Source organism: Perna viridis, chromosome 5, assembly GCF_037379345.1.
Source record: "Perna viridis isolate PV_CMFRI_1.1 ecotype Kerala chromosome 5, ASM3737934v1, whole genome shotgun sequence".
Taxonomy (NCBI): domain Eukaryota; kingdom Metazoa; phylum Mollusca; class Bivalvia; order Mytilida; family Mytilidae; genus Perna; species Perna viridis.
Genome location: NC_142449.1, coordinates 44,124,984 through 44,145,168, shown reverse-complemented (window position 1 = coordinate 44,145,168; position 20,185 = coordinate 44,124,984). Strand labels below are relative to the sequence as shown.

General features: G+C 32.9%; 1 protein-coding gene across 3 annotated transcripts; it reads right to left on the bottom strand.

Annotated features, from left to right (window-relative positions):
* Positions 1 to 1,364: 1,364 nt before the first annotated feature.
* Positions 1,365 to 20,185, bottom strand: LOC148617856 (high affinity choline transporter 1-like). 3 transcript variants are annotated; one of them, XM_088585462.1, is made up of 11 exons: positions 20,074 to 20,173; positions 19,461 to 19,488; positions 18,514 to 18,996; positions 17,671 to 17,778; positions 16,433 to 16,588; positions 15,213 to 15,361; positions 13,956 to 14,081; positions 7,864 to 8,017; positions 6,870 to 6,977; positions 5,835 to 5,941; positions 1,365 to 5,239 (listed from the first exon to the last, which is right to left on the bottom strand). In XM_088585462.1, exons 3-11 carry the CDS (start codon positions 18,686 to 18,688, stop codon positions 4,781 to 4,783), a joined length of 1,542 nt encoding a protein of 513 aa, XP_088441588.1. In that variant the 5' UTR covers positions 18,689 to 18,996; positions 19,461 to 19,488; positions 20,074 to 20,173; the 3' UTR covers positions 1,365 to 4,780. The 3 variants fall into 3 exon arrangements, with proteins under 3 accessions (XP_088441588.1, XP_088441587.1, XP_088441589.1); XM_088585461.1 differs by lacking the exon at positions 19,461 to 19,488 and having other exon boundaries at positions 20,074 to 20,185; XM_088585463.1 differs by lacking the exon at positions 19,461 to 19,488 and having other exon boundaries at positions 18,514 to 18,800; positions 20,074 to 20,165.

Sequence of the window (20,185 nt, the reverse complement as noted above, 5' to 3'; positions counted from 1 at the left end):
CCGGTAGGTTAAAATTCTTTTATGTAAATAAAAGACTTAAAATGTTTTAAAACACATGTAAAGCTAAATCACATTCGGCGATTTGCGGTGGCTTTCAACGTGTCAGATGCTAGTGGTTAGGATGGCACCAAGTCAGAAAATAGCTTGCCAGACAACCTCTAGCATTGCTGGAGTAGAACAGGGTTATGTTGCTACAAGATTGAAGTCATCACTACAGAAGTTCTATGGTCGTCACCATGAACTCGTGGATCGTTCTGGTGTATCGATCTGCACCATGAAAACTGATTTATTTAACGGGTCATGGTTTTCCTTTCCTCGTTTGTCTACCCTGGACTTGACTTTTTATGAGCAACTCGGCGGGTGTTTAGAAAAGCAGAGGACGCTTACCCTACTGGTGCACCTGGTCCATTCTCCCAGTTTTTAGTTGAGTCCGAGTAGCTCATTTACATTTGTTACTTTGTATGTATGATTTTAGTTACTCTGTTCTTTGTTGTGTATGTCTGTTTTCCATGTCTGGTCTTTGTCCCTGGATTACATTCTTTTGATTAGCGCTATAACCTTGGTTCCCTTGATTACTTTTCCATTTTAAAAGTATTTTATTAGTTTGTATCGTTACGGAGTGTCCTTCTGCACCATGAAAACTGATTTGTTCAATGTGTCATAATTTTCCTTTCCTCTTTCGTCTATCCCCAGACTTACTTTTTATGAGCAACTCGGCGGGTGTTTCTAGGAAATCAGAGGGCGCTTACCCTACCGGTGCACCTAGTCCATGCTCCCAATTTTTAGTGGAGTCCAAGTTGCTCATTTGCTTTTGTTACTTTGTATGTATAATTTTAGTTACTTTATGTTCTTTGTTGTGTTTGTTTTCCACGTCTAGTTTTTGTCCCTGGATTACATTCTTTTGATTTCTGCTAGATTCTTGGTTCCCTTGTTTAGTCTTTGTATGAATTAAAGGAACCTTGCAAAGATAGAAGCCACAATAAGTTTTTGATTTTGTGGTCAGTACATAAATTATAAGTAAATGTTACTAAAAAGACAGATATTTGAAAAAATAAGTTTTAGTCACATAACTAAGTTCACCTTCATGGGTTTAGACGAAATATCCATATAGGGAAGTTTGCATGAATGAGTGACAGGAATATAACATCGAATGAGGTTAATAGGTAGAAGACCAAAGTCACTGTGATGTGGACCTAACTTGATCACTCAATATAATCAAAATTGTCTACTTTAAGAACATCTAACAAAATTCCACTGGAATGCACGAAAAAAGCTCTAATTTCTTATGGCAGGAAACAAAAATGAAAGGTGATCTTTTGAGGAAACTATAAACCTATTGTTAGTCAAAAACATTCAAAACATAATCTCTTTCTACATTTAATAGAAAAAAAAAATTTCTTTCTCGACAAACAAAAATATATAATAAAATCATAAAAATAAAGTCATCTACAATATCTCATTGAGATCATCAAAAAGTGAGAGAAACAATACGAACTCAATAACACAATCAGATCTTAAAAGTAAAAATAGTGAGCTGGCTCAAAGTAAAGTTTATTGGTGAAAAATACGGCATTAATGGAATACTAAGTAATATCATGCCACGTAATGGTGAAAAAAGGGGAGATGGTAAAATGTTCAAAATGGCCTCAGTCCAAAACTACATTTTGGATTTGGCTGAAAATTGAACTTCAATTTACCTGTATTTGATGGTACTAAACAATTGTGCACAGTTTTAAAAAAATTCATAGGACAGACGAACAGACAGACACGCGACTGTTTGGAGGCTATCACATAACAACAATTGTGTGGCAGGGTACACTGTATATAAAGCATCAATGTTTTTGTCTATTTGAAAAACAGTAAAAAAATTGTCATTTCTGATTACAAATTACTAACTATAAAAAAACTCCTTACTTTTTATGAAAGAGTTCTCAGATGAGTTTAAAGAAATATTCTGTCGACTCCAAAATCATTGCAACAGTTTATCTATGCTGAAAAAGTGACACTGTTATCTATATATTTTTTAACTCACTATTTGAGATTTTTTACATACTGGTAAGTAACTCATTATCAGGGATTTTTTACATACTGGTAAGTAACTCACTATTTGGGATTTTTTATATACCGTAAATCAGCAATAGTTTTGATACTTCAAAAATTATTTTCAATTTCATAATTAACTGCCTAAAAACTTCCTTTGTGCCCAAATTTTGAATGATCCAGTCATTCTTAAACTGTATGATTTGTGAAAAAAGGGGTGAAAACAAGAAATTTATGAGCAATGATTCACTAGTGATACCCCCACTTTCCACCATGTATAAGGAAATTTCATGTTTTCTTTAGCAAATGGGAAGTAGATGTCATATGAGTATGAAAATACATCTCCCAATACAACACCCCTATAGGAAGCTTTGTACAGTATATCAGCAACCTGTAATTAATAGTAACCGAGACAAATGTGACGAAAATTTTGTATGTTACCTGTAAAAGGAAATCCTACTGAGCGAGGGAAAAACAAAATTACCGCACTGATAGGTACATTGACAGCTACATATCAAAGGCTTGATTTCTCAGAAGAAGCCTTCTAGTTTAAAATATTTCAGTTGAATATTTTAATTCAATGTATTGTTCTCCCTAACCACTTCTAATGTTTCCATTACTTTACATGTTAAACAAGTGATTTTTAATGTCTCGCTGTAAATTCCAAGGACAAATGACATCTGAAAGTTGCATCCCATTGCAAAGCTTCGAAAATAAGGCTTTCAAAATCATTATTCTAATGATACAATGACGGTAGAAATTCTTAAAACACTCTACTTGAATAAAGAATACTGAAAATCAACATTTTCACTTTTTCTGCGAACTGACAGCATGGAGGCAAATTACTCACACATGTAAACAATATTCATACACTTTTGCAGTAAATTACAAATATGATTTTAAAGTACACATTGTCAGCTTTATTTTGACTACTTTTGAATACACAATATTACAATGAACTTACAATGCATATTTCTACTTCAGTGTGTTTTTGGTACTACATAGGGGGTGGCCATTTAGCCTGGAAGTGGTTAGTGAGACCATTGACAAAATAAGAGTTATTTCCTCTTCCAAAAGAAAATTTCAGTGCATTTTTGTCCATTCTTTTTCTGCCACTAGAAGAAATTTTTGTGAACTCATTATTCTCTTAGAACAACAAGATACTAAAAAAATGATAATACACGTACATGTAAAAAAAAATTTCAGAACAATACCATTTAAAAAGACAAAATATTTTTGGATCCATGTGCCTACAAAATCTATGGCAACTATCATTTTTCTGTTATCAAAAATTAGCAGCTGCATTAAACCACACAATGAGCACATCCTTTTCTTTTCAGTGTTAAAACATTACTTAAAATGAAAATATGAAAGTGTTCCTTTAAGACAAACATTGTCTTAAAGAATCTTTTTGAGCACGCTCACATACCCCATGTGTTTCCATGTAGGATACTCAAGTAAATTTGTTCGTAAGAGAAATACATGTAGAAAGACCCGATAAAAAATGAATTAGAGTGTTTTTTCAGGCTTCAGACATTTGTCTTCTAACTAAATTCTGTTAGTAAGAATGGTAGTTTCAAACTCCAGACTGTGATTTCTTTCAGTTTAAATTCATCCAGAGTAAATTTCATCTTAGCAGAACAAAACGTACACATGACACGTAACTTGTCATAGTGAACTTATACACCAAAAATCATGTCATAATCTGCAAGCGTTTTGAAAAAAAAAGTCTGATGGTTATTTCTGTGAATTTAGCTAAGTTCGAGGCCCGTTATTTCGGTAAAAATCATCACATTGGAACCAACTACAAACTTGTCATGGTGAACTTGTATACCAAAAATCATGTCAATATCTGCAAGCATTTAGAAAAAAGTCTGGAAACCGATTATTCCTGTGAATTTCAAGCCCGTAATTTTGGTAAAAATCATCGTAGCGGAACCAACTACAAGTTGTCCTGTAACTTATTTCATGGTGAACTTATATACAAAAAATCATGTCAATATCGGCAAGCGTTTCAAAAAAAAAATCTGGAAAACTGAAGATGGACTGACGGAAGGCCTGACGGACAGATAAAAAACATTATACCCTCCGCAACTTTTTTGCCTGGGGTATAATAATTGTACAAATTTCTAAAAGCATGTTTGAATAACCATACAATTATGTGGATAGATGGACAAACAGCAATATAATATAATAATAACATCAATAAATAATCTGATCTTCCATTTCTCACCATAAATCAGTTTAACTATAATTAAACAACATTAATAAGTGTTCATTAATAAATGAAAAGAACTATTTTACAATGCCCATGACAAATATATATCAGAAAAATATCTAATATCATTTCAGTTGATTTTTTGTCCTAATGTAACAAGAGCTACAGTCCCCAAACCAATCCGCGAAACTTTTTGACAGATAGTTGACAGATTGATCTGATCACAGTTTTGTTAAGTAAAATGATGGATGACTAGTTCATATTAATTTCTAAATTTTGATTAGAACATTAAAAAATACCGGGTAGTAAATTTAAAAGAAAAGAAATTAATTTATGTCTGAATTTATAGCATATAACATGTATAATAAATTTGTAAAAAACTGAAAAACAAGAACGAACCAATCCATAAAATTTAGTAACTGAACATCGGTAATGTGATGCAATCACCAGTTTAATGGATCGGTTTGACTGTTAGGAAGCTGATTGGTGATCAATGAATAATCATAATTATAGTTGCATGGATCAGTTCAGCCTCCTGTTGCTATCAGAAATATTAGCTTTTGCCAAGCTATATTTTGATTTCAAAGTTCTCTTTTGGAAAAAGAACTTTGTTATTATGGAAACAATAACAATACAAAGGAGTGATGTAACCATAGCAAATGTCCTGAATGGAAAATTTTGGCCCGATTCAGAGTCATATTCAGGATAAAAGATAAATGCTGGTAAATTAATTGTTGGCTCGCCAGCGCCAACACGTAAAATCACACCAACAAGGTACCCAACAGCAGCACCATAACTGTTGGTCCATTTAAAAAATACAGCACATATAAGCTGGGGAAAAACTATCACAAAAACAATATCCGCCGCTAATATAAACAATCCATATACTAGTAGAGGTACAAATATTGAGATCAAAGTTGCAAAAACTCCAATGAAAAAAATAGCAGCTCTTTGTATCCATAGCAACTCAGTGTCTGAAGCCTGAAAAGTGAGAAAAAAAATTCATATGTTCAACATGCTTTTTTCATAGTAAAAGGTAAGTTTAAGCAGAATTGAAAACTGTTGTTAACAAACAACTCATTATATCGAAGCTGCATACCAAAAATTAAATCTCTTTATTATATAGATAGCAGCGTTTTATTGAATGTGTCCAAGTGTAATAAATTTTGATAATTCACACTGTGAAATAAAATTGGTAATTTCACTCTCTGACTTTCTCCTGCAAAAACGTCACCACTTTGATATCAATCCGGAAATCACAGAATTTAAAATTCATGTTGAAAATATCAATATATTATGAAGAAAATCTAAATAATAGATAGGATAATCAATTGGTTATTGAAAATAACCAAAATATGATTACTCAAGCCAAGAACGCTTGAGGATTTAACTTGTGCACAGAACAAGTTCCGCACGTTTGTTAAATCTAGGTTGTCTTTGGCACTCATAATAATATTTTAATTATTCACTCTTTCCAATAAATTATCCTATTAGTAATCTTGTTTTATCACAGTAATTAATCCTAAAAATAAACTTATTATGAATTAAAAGAACATGTTATAACATTAAAGTCTACCTTTTCTCTGAAGAGATGAGCATATACATTATAGGTGAACATAGAACTGGAGGCCAAAATAGAACTATCCATGGAGGACATCACAGCTGCTGATATGGCTCCTAAACCTACAGTTTGATTATAAAAATAAATGTCATTTATAGAGTTTGTCTTTAATGGTAGAAGTACATGTAGGAATCATCCAACAGGTTGATCTGTCCTTTTGTAGTAAAATGCTTTTAGATATCCCATTGGTGATTAAATACACACAAAGTAATTGAAAAAAAAAGACAGATATGGTGAAACACAACAAATGCACCAGTATATAACCGAAATACAAAATAATTAATACTTTCAGAGGTCACCAAAAGATCTTCAACAAGTGTAAACACATCTTTAAGTAATGTTCCATTTCTTTTCTACTTTCAATTCCATAATTTAACTTGTTTCACTACCTTATATCTCTGTGTTTACGAAAACTTCAAAGGAACTTGTCAGAACTGAAAATATTACCCAGTACCCAACCAAAACTCACCTACAGATGTTCCAGACCTGCCTTCCAGTTCAACAGCACCAAATTACATGTAGTAAGTACCAAACATTTTATAAATATAGACTAAATAAACCAGTCTTCTCAAGTATAAACAGTCAAGTACTTCTCTGTTTAAGAATCAGGCAAAATGTGTATAAGGTGTGGCACATGAAGGAAAATAACAGCAATTTTATGGCATTATCCAAGTATATATATCACATGACCTCCAGAAAGAACCATCGAAGTGTTTGTAAATTTTGCCTTTTTAAGATATTAATAGGTGAAATTGAGTTGAAATGCACTAAGGAAAAATTTTCCAGCACTTATTCCCTATATAAGCAGTCAAAAAATACCTACATAATAGATGCTTCAGTATAAATTTAAAAAGCTTTTCACTTGTTTTCTAGATATATTAATTGTATTTTGAAACATAAAAAACAAACTGAGAAAAATGATGTGTCACCCATTGCCTGATTCTTACACAGAATGGTACTTAAAAAACGAAAGCCTTCTATCCTACTTACCAAATATAGCAACAGTATTTGGAGTAAAGTTTTGTAGAACTAGAGGTAGTACCATACTGCCCCTACCCTGGTCCATTGGTGATTCCCCAAGGCTTGTGGCATTCCAATCTATTAATATAATACATAGATAGTACCAAATTCTCTGGTGATATTAATAATAGTTTTTGGATATGAACTACATGCATGAGAATAAATCATCAAATTTTGGTAAAGAAATTATTAAGATATATTTTTCATGTGAAATTCATTTTAATCAAGCTTCACATGAAATACATGTGATCTTCACAAGAAATTAACATGATTTTCACATGAAATTCACTTAACAGGAATTGCATGTGAAAAATTCACATGAATTTCATGTGAAGGCTTGATTCACCTGAATTTCAAATGAACTCGTGTCACAAAGTTAATTTGCTCAATTCGGGTGAAAATCATGTGAAATTCATGTGAAATCATGTGAAATCATGTGAAATAATTTTGCCTGTGTAGAAATTGGCATTACTTATTTTTTTAAATCCAAACAGATGACAAACTTGTCATAACTATTCGACCTTAAAATACTGTCAACAGCACCTTAAAATATGGTACACAGAAAATATAATTATGCATTATTGTTGAAAATTTACCCATGGTTACTTTCCCTCTTGAGTTGACACAGTGAAAGCATGAAAAATAAGTACAATGGATATGAGAATGGATATGGAGAAAAAGAAAAATATGCACCAGTGTGTAACCTAAATCCAAAATACAGTGTAGTAAATACTCTCAGAGTTCTTCAACAAGTGAAAACAGCTTTAAGTAAGCTCTGAAAGGCCCCTGACTAAAGGGATGATGATTAATGTTAATCTATTTGCTTATTTTGTCAATGATATTATTGATGTGTATATTTCCAACATGATGACATAATTTTCTATCTTACTAAACATGCTGAGAGAAATTTTCAGTCAGTAACACATATTGAAAAATATCTCAAATTAGTAATCACTATTCTTACCAGCACTTGTAGCTACAGCTCCAATGATAATAGACGGAATGACTAGAACCACAGCACTACAGGCCCCAACCACTGACAGCACCATTGCCATCGTCCCTGTTCTGACAGACAGTACTCTCTGGAAATAGGCTTGCCATGGTATGGTCCCTAATGTCTGAAAAGTTCAAGGTAGATATAATCAAAACAAGAGGCTCCCAGGAGCCTGAATCACTCAATAACTCTAACAAGAAGTTGTCAGACAATTTTGACTCCATGAAGACTTTGGTATGACTTATCATGAGGATCATTTCATCAATCAGAAGTTTCATTCAATCTATTATATTTTTCAAGATACTGACTGAAAACTGCAAAAAACTTAATTTTTTGCCTTTCAAGGGCAATAATTCTTATATGGAGATATATGCAAAAAACTACTGTACGACTCCTATGTTCTATTTTTAGTAAAGGCGGCAATGTTTTTTTAACCAATCAAAAATCCAAACAGTCATTGTGTTAAGGATACCCTTAAAAAAACTTACTTTCATTGAATTGTGTATAGTAGTTTTTTTGATTTAATGAATGTAATAACATCAAAAACAGCAAAAAATGTCCAAATTAGGGCAATAACTCCAACATGGGTCAACAGATTTTCACCAAAATTTGACCACAGATAGATCTCATCATGCAGAATACTTTTACCAACATCAGAATTTGGCTAAATCTAACTGTTTTGGAGATGTATGCAAAAATCTGCTGTCTGACCACTATGTTCTATTTTTAGAAGCGGAGACATGTTTTTTAACAAATTATAAACCCAAACACTCATTCAGTGCAGTATACTCTAAGGAACAATCATTATAAGTTTCATGCAAATCTATTCAGTAGTTTCAGAGAAGAAGATGTTTGAAAAATTGTTAACGACTATGACTATGGATACCAAGTGATGGCAATAGCTATGGCCTATGGTAAGGTGAGCTAAAAAAGCACGAAAGTAATTAAGAAAGTGTCAAATAAAAAATAATAACTTAACGTGTTTTAAAAATAAAATTATTTTTTTCTATTTTTAAAGTGATCCGTTTTAAGGAAAAATTCATTCGCAATTTGACTTTGCGAATGATGTCTGAAAGACTGTTAAGGGAACTTCTAAGTTTATTTGTCACATATTGTGGTCTTCAAGTACATTTAAAAAATTGAAATAATTGCAATACAATGTATTTGACAAACTTCCAAAGTAACTGAAATATTTAATTACTGTTGAAAGTATTTGAACCCATCCCTGACCATAAAGGGACATTGATCTTAGTTTTTTTTAGGTGTATATTCATGATTTGTAATGAGTCAGAAAAATCTTCCTTCATTTTGGTCTTTTTTATTTATATTTGTATACAAATTGCACACCTGCCAACTTTTGAAAAATTAGGACAATGTGTGAACAGACAATGTCACATCATATTTCGTGAACTGAATAAGTTGACATCCTGTATTAAAAGGCCCTTTTTAGTTCACCAAGTGCTTATGAAAATATTGGGTGTATTACTTTTACGTCAATTTTGAAAAATAGCAACCCTACATATTACATTTGCAGTTTTACAGGTAAAAATGTAATTCTGGAAATTTATAACTGTAAAGACTAAATATCTATTGGACTATAGCTAATACTTTAATATAATACGAAGGCCTCGTACTAGATATCTTAAGTATTCCCTTGAGGTAGTTTAGTGAATCCTTGTTTAAATTGTATCAAAATATTAAGTCATTGAGTGTTTGACCGATTAAAGTATCAACATGGACTTAATTGAGTCTGCCACTAACAGAGGCAGTAAGTAAATAATTCTTGATAGTCATACATACAGGCTATCAAATCTGCGACTAACAGAGGCAGTAAGTCAATAATTTTTGATAGTCATACATACAGGCTATCAAATCTGCCACTAACAGAGGCAGTAAGTCAATAATTTTTGATAGTCATACATACAGGCTATCAAATCTGCCACTAACAGAGGCAGTAAGTCAATAATTTTTGGATAGTCATACATACAGGCTATCAAATCTGCCACTAACTAAGGCAGTAAGTCAATAATTTTTGATAGTCATACATACAGGCTATCAAATCTGCCACTAACTGAGGCAGCAAGTCAATAAATTTTGGATAGTCATACATACAGGCTATCAAATCTGCCACTAACTAAGGCAGTAAGTCAATAATTCTTGATAGTCATACATACAGGCTATCAAATCTGCCACTAACAGAGGCAAAAAAGTCAATAATTTTTGATAGTCATACATACAGGCTATCAAATCTGCCACTAACTGAGGCAGCAAGTCAATAAATTTTGGATAGTCATACATACAGGCTATCAAATCCGCCACTAACTAAGGCAGTAAGTCAATAATTCTTGATAGTCATACATACAGGCTATCAAATCCGCCACTAACAGAGGCAGCAAGTCAATAATTTTTGGATAGTCATACATACAGGCTATCAAATCTGCCACTAACTAAGGCAGTAAGTCAATAATTCTTGATAGTCATACATACAGGCTATCAAATGTTTCAAAAAAGGGAGACAAATCCCATTAGACATTCAAGACAAAAATTACAGAGTGCAAAACTGTAGTAAAATCTTTTCATGAACATAACCATACTTCAGACAATGGAGATTTAGAAAAATATCCATGATATTTTAAATATGTTGTAATAAAGAATTCAAGAATAAAGAATAAAAATGTATTTCACATGCTATATGTCTATTTTACCTGAATTTGTAAAAAAAAAATGGCGCAAATGTAGGATTTATTTTTGGCCAAAACGTAATATCCTTTTTGGCACAAATGTAATGTGAATTGGCGCATTAGTAAAGCACCAGAAAATATCATAAATGCATGCATTATAAAAATAGTCCTTTTTGTAGAGGTTTCTTCTTAACTTAATTGTAATTCTGAAATACACCCTACCCTCAATAAAAATTGAGAAAACTTTTAGATGTCACTACTTTCTATAACACCAATTATGCACATCTCCCAAACATTTTCATAACATGATTTGAGGATTTATAATGTTCAAAAGATGTGATCAAGAAAAGGCAGGTTACATTCTTGTTTAATTTAGGGCGTTTCTTTACATTGATCGTGTATCATGAGGTGAAATGATTGAAATTTAACAAATATTCAATACTGCTGCAACCAAATTTCAAAATCATTTCTAATTAAAAGGAATATGACTTCATATTACAACTTTTGGTAAATATACTGTACAGTTGAAGATTAAAAAAAAAGGTTGAAATAGTAAGTGAGGTAACTGACATTTTGAATATACAAACCTGTTATAAGCAATTATTTACACACTTGGTTCTAAAAATTAGACCAGTTAAATTGACAGTAGTTTGTCAAATTAATTGTGCAGTAGAAATTAATTATAAACAAATAATCGGCTGTCCATGAAATGGTGATAGATTCAACCAGGTTCCATTTTCTACTTGTCAATTGACCACAATAATTACCTGAGGTGTACTTGGCAACAAGATGTGGTTTCATAAAGGTCATACTTCTTAATTGGCTTGGGATAATTAACAAGTGTGAATTCTTAATGGGACATTCAGATAATTGTAGTGGGGCACCAAAAGGGAATTTAATAGGACAGAAGGGCACAGGTGTGATAGGGGTTAGGCACAGCACTCCTTTATTTTACCTAGCAAGGACACTGTAGAGAAAACAAATTATGATGACTGCATAGACTGACAGATGGACAGATAGATTGACAGACGAATGGGTCAACACATTACTAGTATACCCCAACAACTGGTTGCATGAGGTTTGATTATTTGAAATTTTATTCAAATGAAAAGATGGAAGAAAAGAGCATGCTGTATTGATGATATGTCATCTATGATGTGAACCCAGCTCTAATCCTTCATAGTCAAGAAGAAATAAGTCCATTGGACACAAATGCCATCAATATCAAGGAAACAAGAACAGGAATTAGAGAAGAAGTGTGTTATTGTGAAGTTATAAATATTACAAGAGGCTCCCAGAAGCCTGAATCGCTCACCTGGTTAATTTTTTGCCTTTTCAGGGCAATAACTCTAACAAGGAGTTGTCAGACAATTTTGACTCCATTTAATTCATTGGACACATTTGTAAGCCTTATAATAAGGATCATATCAGCAATTGTAAGCTATTGGCTAAACCCAACAGATTTGGAGATGTATGCAAAAATCTGCTGTCTGACCCCATTGTTCTATTTTTAGAAATGGCAGCCATGTTTTTTCAGCGATCAAAAACCAATCATTTCGTTAAGGGTACCCTATAAAACAAAAATGCCAACTTTCATTGAATTTTGCAGAATAGTTTCTGAGGAGCAGATTATAATATCAAAAACAGCAAAAAACGTTGAAAAAGGGCAATAACTCCAACATGGGTCTACAAATTTTCACCAAAATTTGACCACAGATAGATCTTTTCATGCTGAATAATTTTTTCCCAGTCAGATTTTGGTTAAATCTAACCATTTTGGAGATACATGCAAAAATCTGCTGTCTGACCCCTATGTTCTAATTTTAGTAACAATGGCCATGCTTTATAACAGATCAAAAATCCAAAAGGCCATTTTGTTAGGGATACCCTTTAAAACAGAAATACCAACTTTCATTAAATTCTGTAAAGTAGTTTCTGAGGAGAAGATTTTTTAAAATAACATTAAAAACAGCAAAAAACTTCCAAAAAGGGCAATAACTCCAAGATGGGTCAACATATTTTCACCAAATCTTGACCACAGACAGATCTCATCATGTAAACACTTTCAACGATGTCAGAATTGGCCAAACCTAATGGTTTTGGAGATGTATGCTAAAAACTACTGTCTAACCCCTATGTTCTATCTTAAGTAACGGCAGCCATGTTTTTCAACAGATAAAAAATTCCCACATCAGTTTTATGCAAGATACCCCAAGAAACATTTATACCAAGTTTGATTCCAATTGGTCATGTAGTTTCAGAGGAGAAGAGTTTTGAAAAATTGTTAACGACGACAAAAACAGATAACGCTGACGAACGCCGACAGACACCAATTGATGGCTAAAAACTATTTATTCAAAAGCACTTAAACTAACTATGGAGACTTCAAGCAAGGAAATAAATGTGAAAATTTGACCTTTAACCTTTGACCTTAAAAAATCAATAAATTCCTGAGGTTAAAGTAGGTGCAACATTCTGTCAAATTGAAGAAATTTGCCCCTGGAGTATTGACAGGTAAATGGTAGGGTTATGTTCAGTGTTCCTTTACAACTTTCTTCACAAAGTTGTTACCTTAAACTGAATCCCACAATTTAACACTTTTATATAAAGCTTATTTCAAAATATCAAGTGGCTAAGAGAAGAAGTTGCAGAGAAAACTGCTATGAATAAAAGTGTGATTGACAGACAGACAGGTGGACATATGGACTGACGGTAGGCAGACAAAAGTAACATAATACATCCTTTCTTCGGAGCAGGAAATAAGGAAATAATGTCTATGCTATATGTAGATATTCTATAATTACATTTGCAGTTTCTATTTCTTAATAGGTATACTTAAAGAGATCAGGCAGAGAGAAAAAATATGTCCGTTTAAGGTTACAATCTTTAAAAAAATAGGGTAGGTAGGTCAGCATTTTTATTTCATATTATTTTTTCATTAATTCACAGGTTCATCTTTTACTTCAACCAAATTATTTGTCTCTTAGTGTGATTTCATGCACATGTTAACAAAATCTTGGTATGTATTATTAATAACTATTTTTGTGATGCTGACTGGCTTCTGTCTACAAATTAGTATACCATACATACTGAAGAATGCAAACAAGCTGTGTTGTCTGAAACAGGGGAAAGACTTTGATCCACCGTACTTTCGTTTTTTAACCAGAATTTTGATGATTTTTAAAAAAATTTAAGTTATTCGCTAAAATGGTTGGAGCTGAAAATAAGGGTCGGTGGGCTAACCTTAAACAGATATAAATTTATTTTTGGCCTCATACAGTAGGAGTGGTTGGCTAACAGATATTTTTCACTTCTCTGTTCTTTATTCTTCTTCTTCTACTTCTAATCCTAATACATGTACCAGTATATATGTAAATTTACCATAGCAATAAATAGATCTGTCCATGAACTGGCAAAACTTGGATCAAACTTTCCAACCCAGATCTCAGATGTTGCTCCAATGTTGCCAACATGTTCATTGGTCAACACAAATGGAAGGCTAAGAATCTTAAAAAATAGAAAAAAATTACTGTGAAAGTATTATTATTTATAGGGTATCAATTTTCGTTTTGTTTGTTGGAGCCCCGTGCAGGTCCGGGTGTCAAAAGAATAGGCCTGCAGCAGCACTAAGCTTGTCGTAAAAGGCGACTAAATAGTGCTCAGAAACCTAGCCGGGGGCTAGGCGCTCTGCCCACAGAGCAACTGGGATGTGTGCCCCAGGTGGTGGAATGGGGTACCCCTGGCATGTTACATGCTGGGGTTGTCAGACTATAATACGGAAAACCTGACCACAAACCATAGTGGTGCACCGTGTTGGGAAAGATGCCACGTTCCTCGCACGTTAAAGAACCCTGCTGTGGTATTCGATAGGAGTAGGAACCTTTGCGCTCCGCCACAGGAGGCTAAATTGCCCGACCTTACCCATCTCTCCCTTTTGCTAGTGGCAATCAAAATTTGTCGACCCTACTGTCCTCGTGTCCCATCCCGTTTTTCATTTCATCATCATTTCATGTTCATTTTATCATCCGTTTCATGTTCATCGTCTGAATATAGCTGAAATATTGCTGCTCGGATGTTAAACCCCAACAATCAATCATTGTTTGTTGGTTTGGCAAGCCATAAAATATAGTTCCCAATGAAAAGAAAATTTCTCATTCATTCATCTGTTGGAGTTGTCAAAATCCACAAATTCAAGAATCTACAAACTGATTTTTTAAACAACGAAAACTCTACCATAAATTAAAGTATTTTAGCAGTATTTTACATGTAAAGACAAGAATCATACTGTTATCAAAATACAAATAATATTTTATTAAACACAAATGTACAAATGTATGCCAGTAACAAGTAATTGTGACAGTAATGTTTCAGAATGCTATTTTTTATGTTTGCTTGATATCCAAAAATACTACTAGCGTCTTAGTTCTTTTATGATATTGAGGATTTTTTGACAGCATGAATGTAATAAAACCCTGCAAAGTAATAATATTATTGCAAATTATGATTAGAGTAAATTTTGTCACTTTTGTTTGTGTTTGTATTTGTGCTTTTTTGTTTGTTTTTTTTTTAATTATATTTACTTTGGTTGATTTATTTACTTTAAATGCTTTTAAAAAATATGCAGCAATATTGTATTACCAATCCAAATGTGATGAAAGAAAGTTGAACAATGTCTGTGTATGCAACAGAAATCATCTGACCAACCATAGTGTAGAGTATAGTTATAGCAGATGACATCACTATGGCAACAGTCAATGGAATGTTGATGATCACACTTAAACTGGTCCCTGGAAAAAACAGAAAATTTCTAATTTTCAAAGGATATGACTGGATGTCAGCTGACCAATCACAAATTCATTCATAACAAAATAAAAGAAGATAGGTTAAATTGGAACTGAGCTTTATACTAAACCAACACTTTAAATCAGATTTTAACATGATTCTTAATGTAAGAAAAGTTTTCAAGAACATGTGTTGTCCCAATGAATAACACAAAATTTAAAGACATTGAGCCATCACCATATCTCAACTATATATACGCTACCCCTTATTATAAATCCAGCTAGGTACAGTTCTTTAACCGATCCATGAAAGGATTTGACGGATTGATGGCTGCTGACAGATTGATCACTGATGTATCGATAAGCGATGACCGGTGACCGGTGAGCGATCTGATCCAAGTTTTGGTTTGTGAAATGACAGATGTGTTAAAAATCAAACAAATGTAAAATAAAAGTTTAAATTGATGTTTAAATCTATAACCTTGGTTCCCTTGATTAATCTACTGTATTGTGTAAATAAGCGTAAAATTGACAAAATAAACAAAGGAAACTGTAAAATATATTGACCGCACTGTGGTTACGTGATGCGATCACCTGTTTAATGGATCAGTTTGACTGATCAGCGACTGATCAGAAACTGATTGGTGATCGATTAACAATGGCAATTTGTGTTGCATGGAACAGTTCAGGTACTATATGGAACTAGCAATTATTGTGTAATATGACAGTGTATGTTTCATGATTGCCACACTCAACAATGTGATGGTGAGAAATTCCATTTACCATCACATGTATTTAGAGGGCACAGCACCTCTGAAACTGTCTGTATCAAAATTGTGTTGTTGGTACACCATATATATTTGATCATGTCACACCATACTTTCAATTGGACCATTATTACAGGAGTTATGGGACTTGCACGTTTTTGTTCATAAAATTTAATCCAAAGATGGGGACATGTGTCTAAATGTACAAGTAGCAATTTTGTAATGTAACTTTTCACTTAAGTACACCACTTACGCACAGAACATGTCACATGTCAGCAACTTTTTTTCAAAGCTAAGACTGATTTCTTACCTAGAGCTGATAATATTGATGCAGTCCAGAAAACATCCCCACATAATGAAGCCAAATACACCATTAACACTACAGTATTGCCATATACTTCTTGGAATGGGTCTAGCATTGTCAGGTAATTTCGACTTCTCATTTTCTTGGCAAACACTAGTCCACCTACAATACAGAACCCCAAATAACACAGGATATACATGTAAGTTTTATATTTTCAATTCAGGCTCGGTATGACCAGTGAGATTTTTTGTAAACTGTAAAGGTATATTATCTGCTTAATAGTCATATGCCTAGTAAAGTATTCACCATTCAACTAGTTCACGTTGACACCTGACTTCAATATTGACAATTTCATAGAAATATAACATCAAATTAGTTTTAGTCGTTGTTTATGTCTAAACAAATAAAACTTAATGTCTCAAAATTTTTTAATCTTTGAAAACTGCATTTTTTATTTTCATTCATTTTATGAATATAGTACTATATTTGTATGTTATTGACCAAAATATTTTCAGCACAGTACAGTACACTATCAGGAACTTTCAAGGTAGTCCATGTTCTCAGATCATCAGGGCCTGGAGTTCAATGCTAAGGTATCATCTTTAGTACTTGCCTTTAGCTAGCCTGAAGACTAGTGAAATGATGTGCACTTTACTTGTTTCAGGCTAGTTGAATCCTTTACAGTCCTCTATTATTTGGGGTAGTCATTGAGAATTTTGAAGGAAAGGACTGCATCTTTATCTTTGGTTTGTTTTGGGTTTTTTTTATTTCAAAGAGAAATCAAGGGAACCAAGATTCTGGCGGTAATCAAAAGATGTAATCCAGGGACAAAGACCAGACATGAAAAACAGACATATACAACAAAGAACATAAAGTAACTGAAATAATATATACAAAGTAACAAAAGCAAATGAGCAACTCAGACTCCACTAAAAACTGGGAGGATGGACCAGGTGCACTAGTAGGGTAATGTCCTCTGCTTTTCTAGAAACACCCGCAAAGTTGCTCATAAAAGTCAAGTCCTGGGTAATACAGTAACAGTCCATTCAAATTTACTTTCAAGAGTGAAAGGTCCTGGAATTTTCAAATTTTCATAGTTTCAAATCATTAGTCCTCTTTAAAGAAAACAAAAAAAAGCAATAAAGATCCCAACGTCCTCTTGGACGTATGTAAAAAGAATTTCAAAGGTGACCATCTTAGGTCCAGAGTTAGAAAGCACTAGTTTGAACCCCTGACCAGCTTACCAATATTGAGACCAATGAAAATTCCAAATGGTGCAAGAGTCCATACCAATCCACTTGTTGCTATGGATTCAGCTGTTCCATTGATATAGCCTCCTCCCACTGTGGTGGCTGTAATAAACACTCAATAATCAACAAGAAGTATGATTTTTTTTATATGAATGTCTTAAATTCAATCAAATTTATGTGACAAACGTTGAAAAATCAGCCATAAAAAATCAGTGAATACACAATGGATGTCTAATACATTGTCTGTTTATTCAAGGCATTGAAGTAGAAAGGGATCTTAAAAGACATGGGTGATCTTTCCTTGCATACAACAGTTTGGCAGGGTATTTATTTACGCGGTGATTTGAACAGCAAAAAAAAAAGAAGAAAAGTGTTTCTTACTAACTAAAAATACCTTGAGTAAGCTACCATATTGATATCCCCACCCTCGCATTTTGCCGTGAATACCAATATAAATCATGAAACCCCAAAAGTCATTTGAAATAGAACAATATTAATATGATTGGTTCTTTTTTATTTTAAATAGAAGGGCACAAATGCATCATGTAAGAAAGAACTTATAAAAGTTTCATATAGTTATATTCAGCAGTTTCTAAGGAGTTGTGGGTGAAAACTTGGGATGGATGGACCGTCTAATTTGATAAATGAAAGCAAACACAAATAGACTGTCTCAAACACAAATAGACTGTCTCAAAAACAATTTTCAGCCAAACCAATTAATCCAATATTTTTTTCCTAATTACAAATTAAATATACATGGCTAATTGTTGATAACACAGACTCCCTTGACTTAAACTTTATTTTGGATCTAAATATAAAATCAATATCAATACATACCAGTCATGGTAAATATTCCAACGACAGTACTTAAATCTCTGCCTGCCACGATAAAGGACTCTAAAGCAGTAGATCTGATTGGAGCCTTCCGACATCTGGCAGCAACTATTCCAACAACTAGGATAACAGCATAAAACAGAAGAAGCACAACCAGTCCCAAGACGTTTACTGCCATTTTTGGAGAGATAAATTCCACGATGATGATTCACTTCTACTAAGTATTAACCTCTTGGAACTTTGACTGTCATTTTCAGTGAAAATGATAATTGAATACTACATTTCCAACCCTGTGAATGACCATAAAATTAATCTCCTATTTCAAAGCTTACAAATTTCTGGGTTGATGTATGTAATCAGTTCATAGATTTTAAACATATACTATCATAATCCATTTACATGAAAGCATATTTTTCTCAAAAATTATAGGAATAAGAGGTGGTCTTCCATGTCATGGCAACTTTAAGTTTCAATCATTTTCAGGACCTGCAAATATAAAATATGAATAAAACTGGCTGTCATCAATCATGAAAGTACAATGTATTATTATAAACTGCAAATTACAACTATTACTGTAAATCATCCAACTGAAGTTTTAAATGTATAAAATTGCTCAGCTTAAAATAAACAGAACAGAAACTTTTACCGCAAAAACTATTCAGACATCCACACTAGTCATCAAAAGAACCAGTTTAAGCACATGTATTTATACAACACAAAATGACTATATGATACATTTCATTCTGTTTTAACTATCATCAATTACAAAGCTGATTGTTATGATCAAAACTTCAAATTTGACAACTGTTTGAAAACAGAGTGACACCTGTTTCAATGCAGGCTGTAATACCATTTTATACCTTATGCAAGCATTAAATATTTATGAACTAGTCATGCTATTTGTTATGTTGTATACCTATAAATAAGGTGAATTTTATTTTGTCACATACCTGTATATTTCAATAGCCATTTGACTATCTTCAACAGAAAAAGATACATTTTAGATGTAGTCCAGTGCTAATCGTTGTTTTTTCATATTCATTTTTGTTCATTTTATGTTATTTCTATAGATTTGGTCAATTTTTGTCTTTTATATATTATAAATAGTATCACTTCACTTATTTTGAGGCCTTTAACAGCTTGCTTTATGGTAGGGTTTTGTCCATCATAAATGTACAAGAATGAGTGGTGACCTATGGAAGTTTAAGTGTTAGATTCTTGGAATTTTGTGTGTGGCAGGACAGTCTACCTGAATTGTAGTACATGTATGTAGTGAGCGTTAAATAGCCAGTTAGATTCTTTTGTCAAATCGGTTTGCTGGATCGGTTCAATCCTCAGTGAGGATAGTATATAATTTATGTAGGTCAAATCATGCTCTACCATTATAGGTAGATGACCGTCTTAATTGCAATCCTACCACATCACCTATTTTTACATGATAATATTTAAAAGAAAAAATAACTGATCAGCCATAATTTGAAGATAAACAAGTACATGCGAAACAGTAACAAATCAGATAACAATTCTTAAGAAATTGAAACCAAATAGAAACCGATATTCTACCTATATTTGTTTGACACATTCACAAAAATATGTATATAATAATATTTTTGTAAATTACTATAATATTATTTCTCAACACACACGTGTGCTAAGAGATTTAAAAAGACAGGGG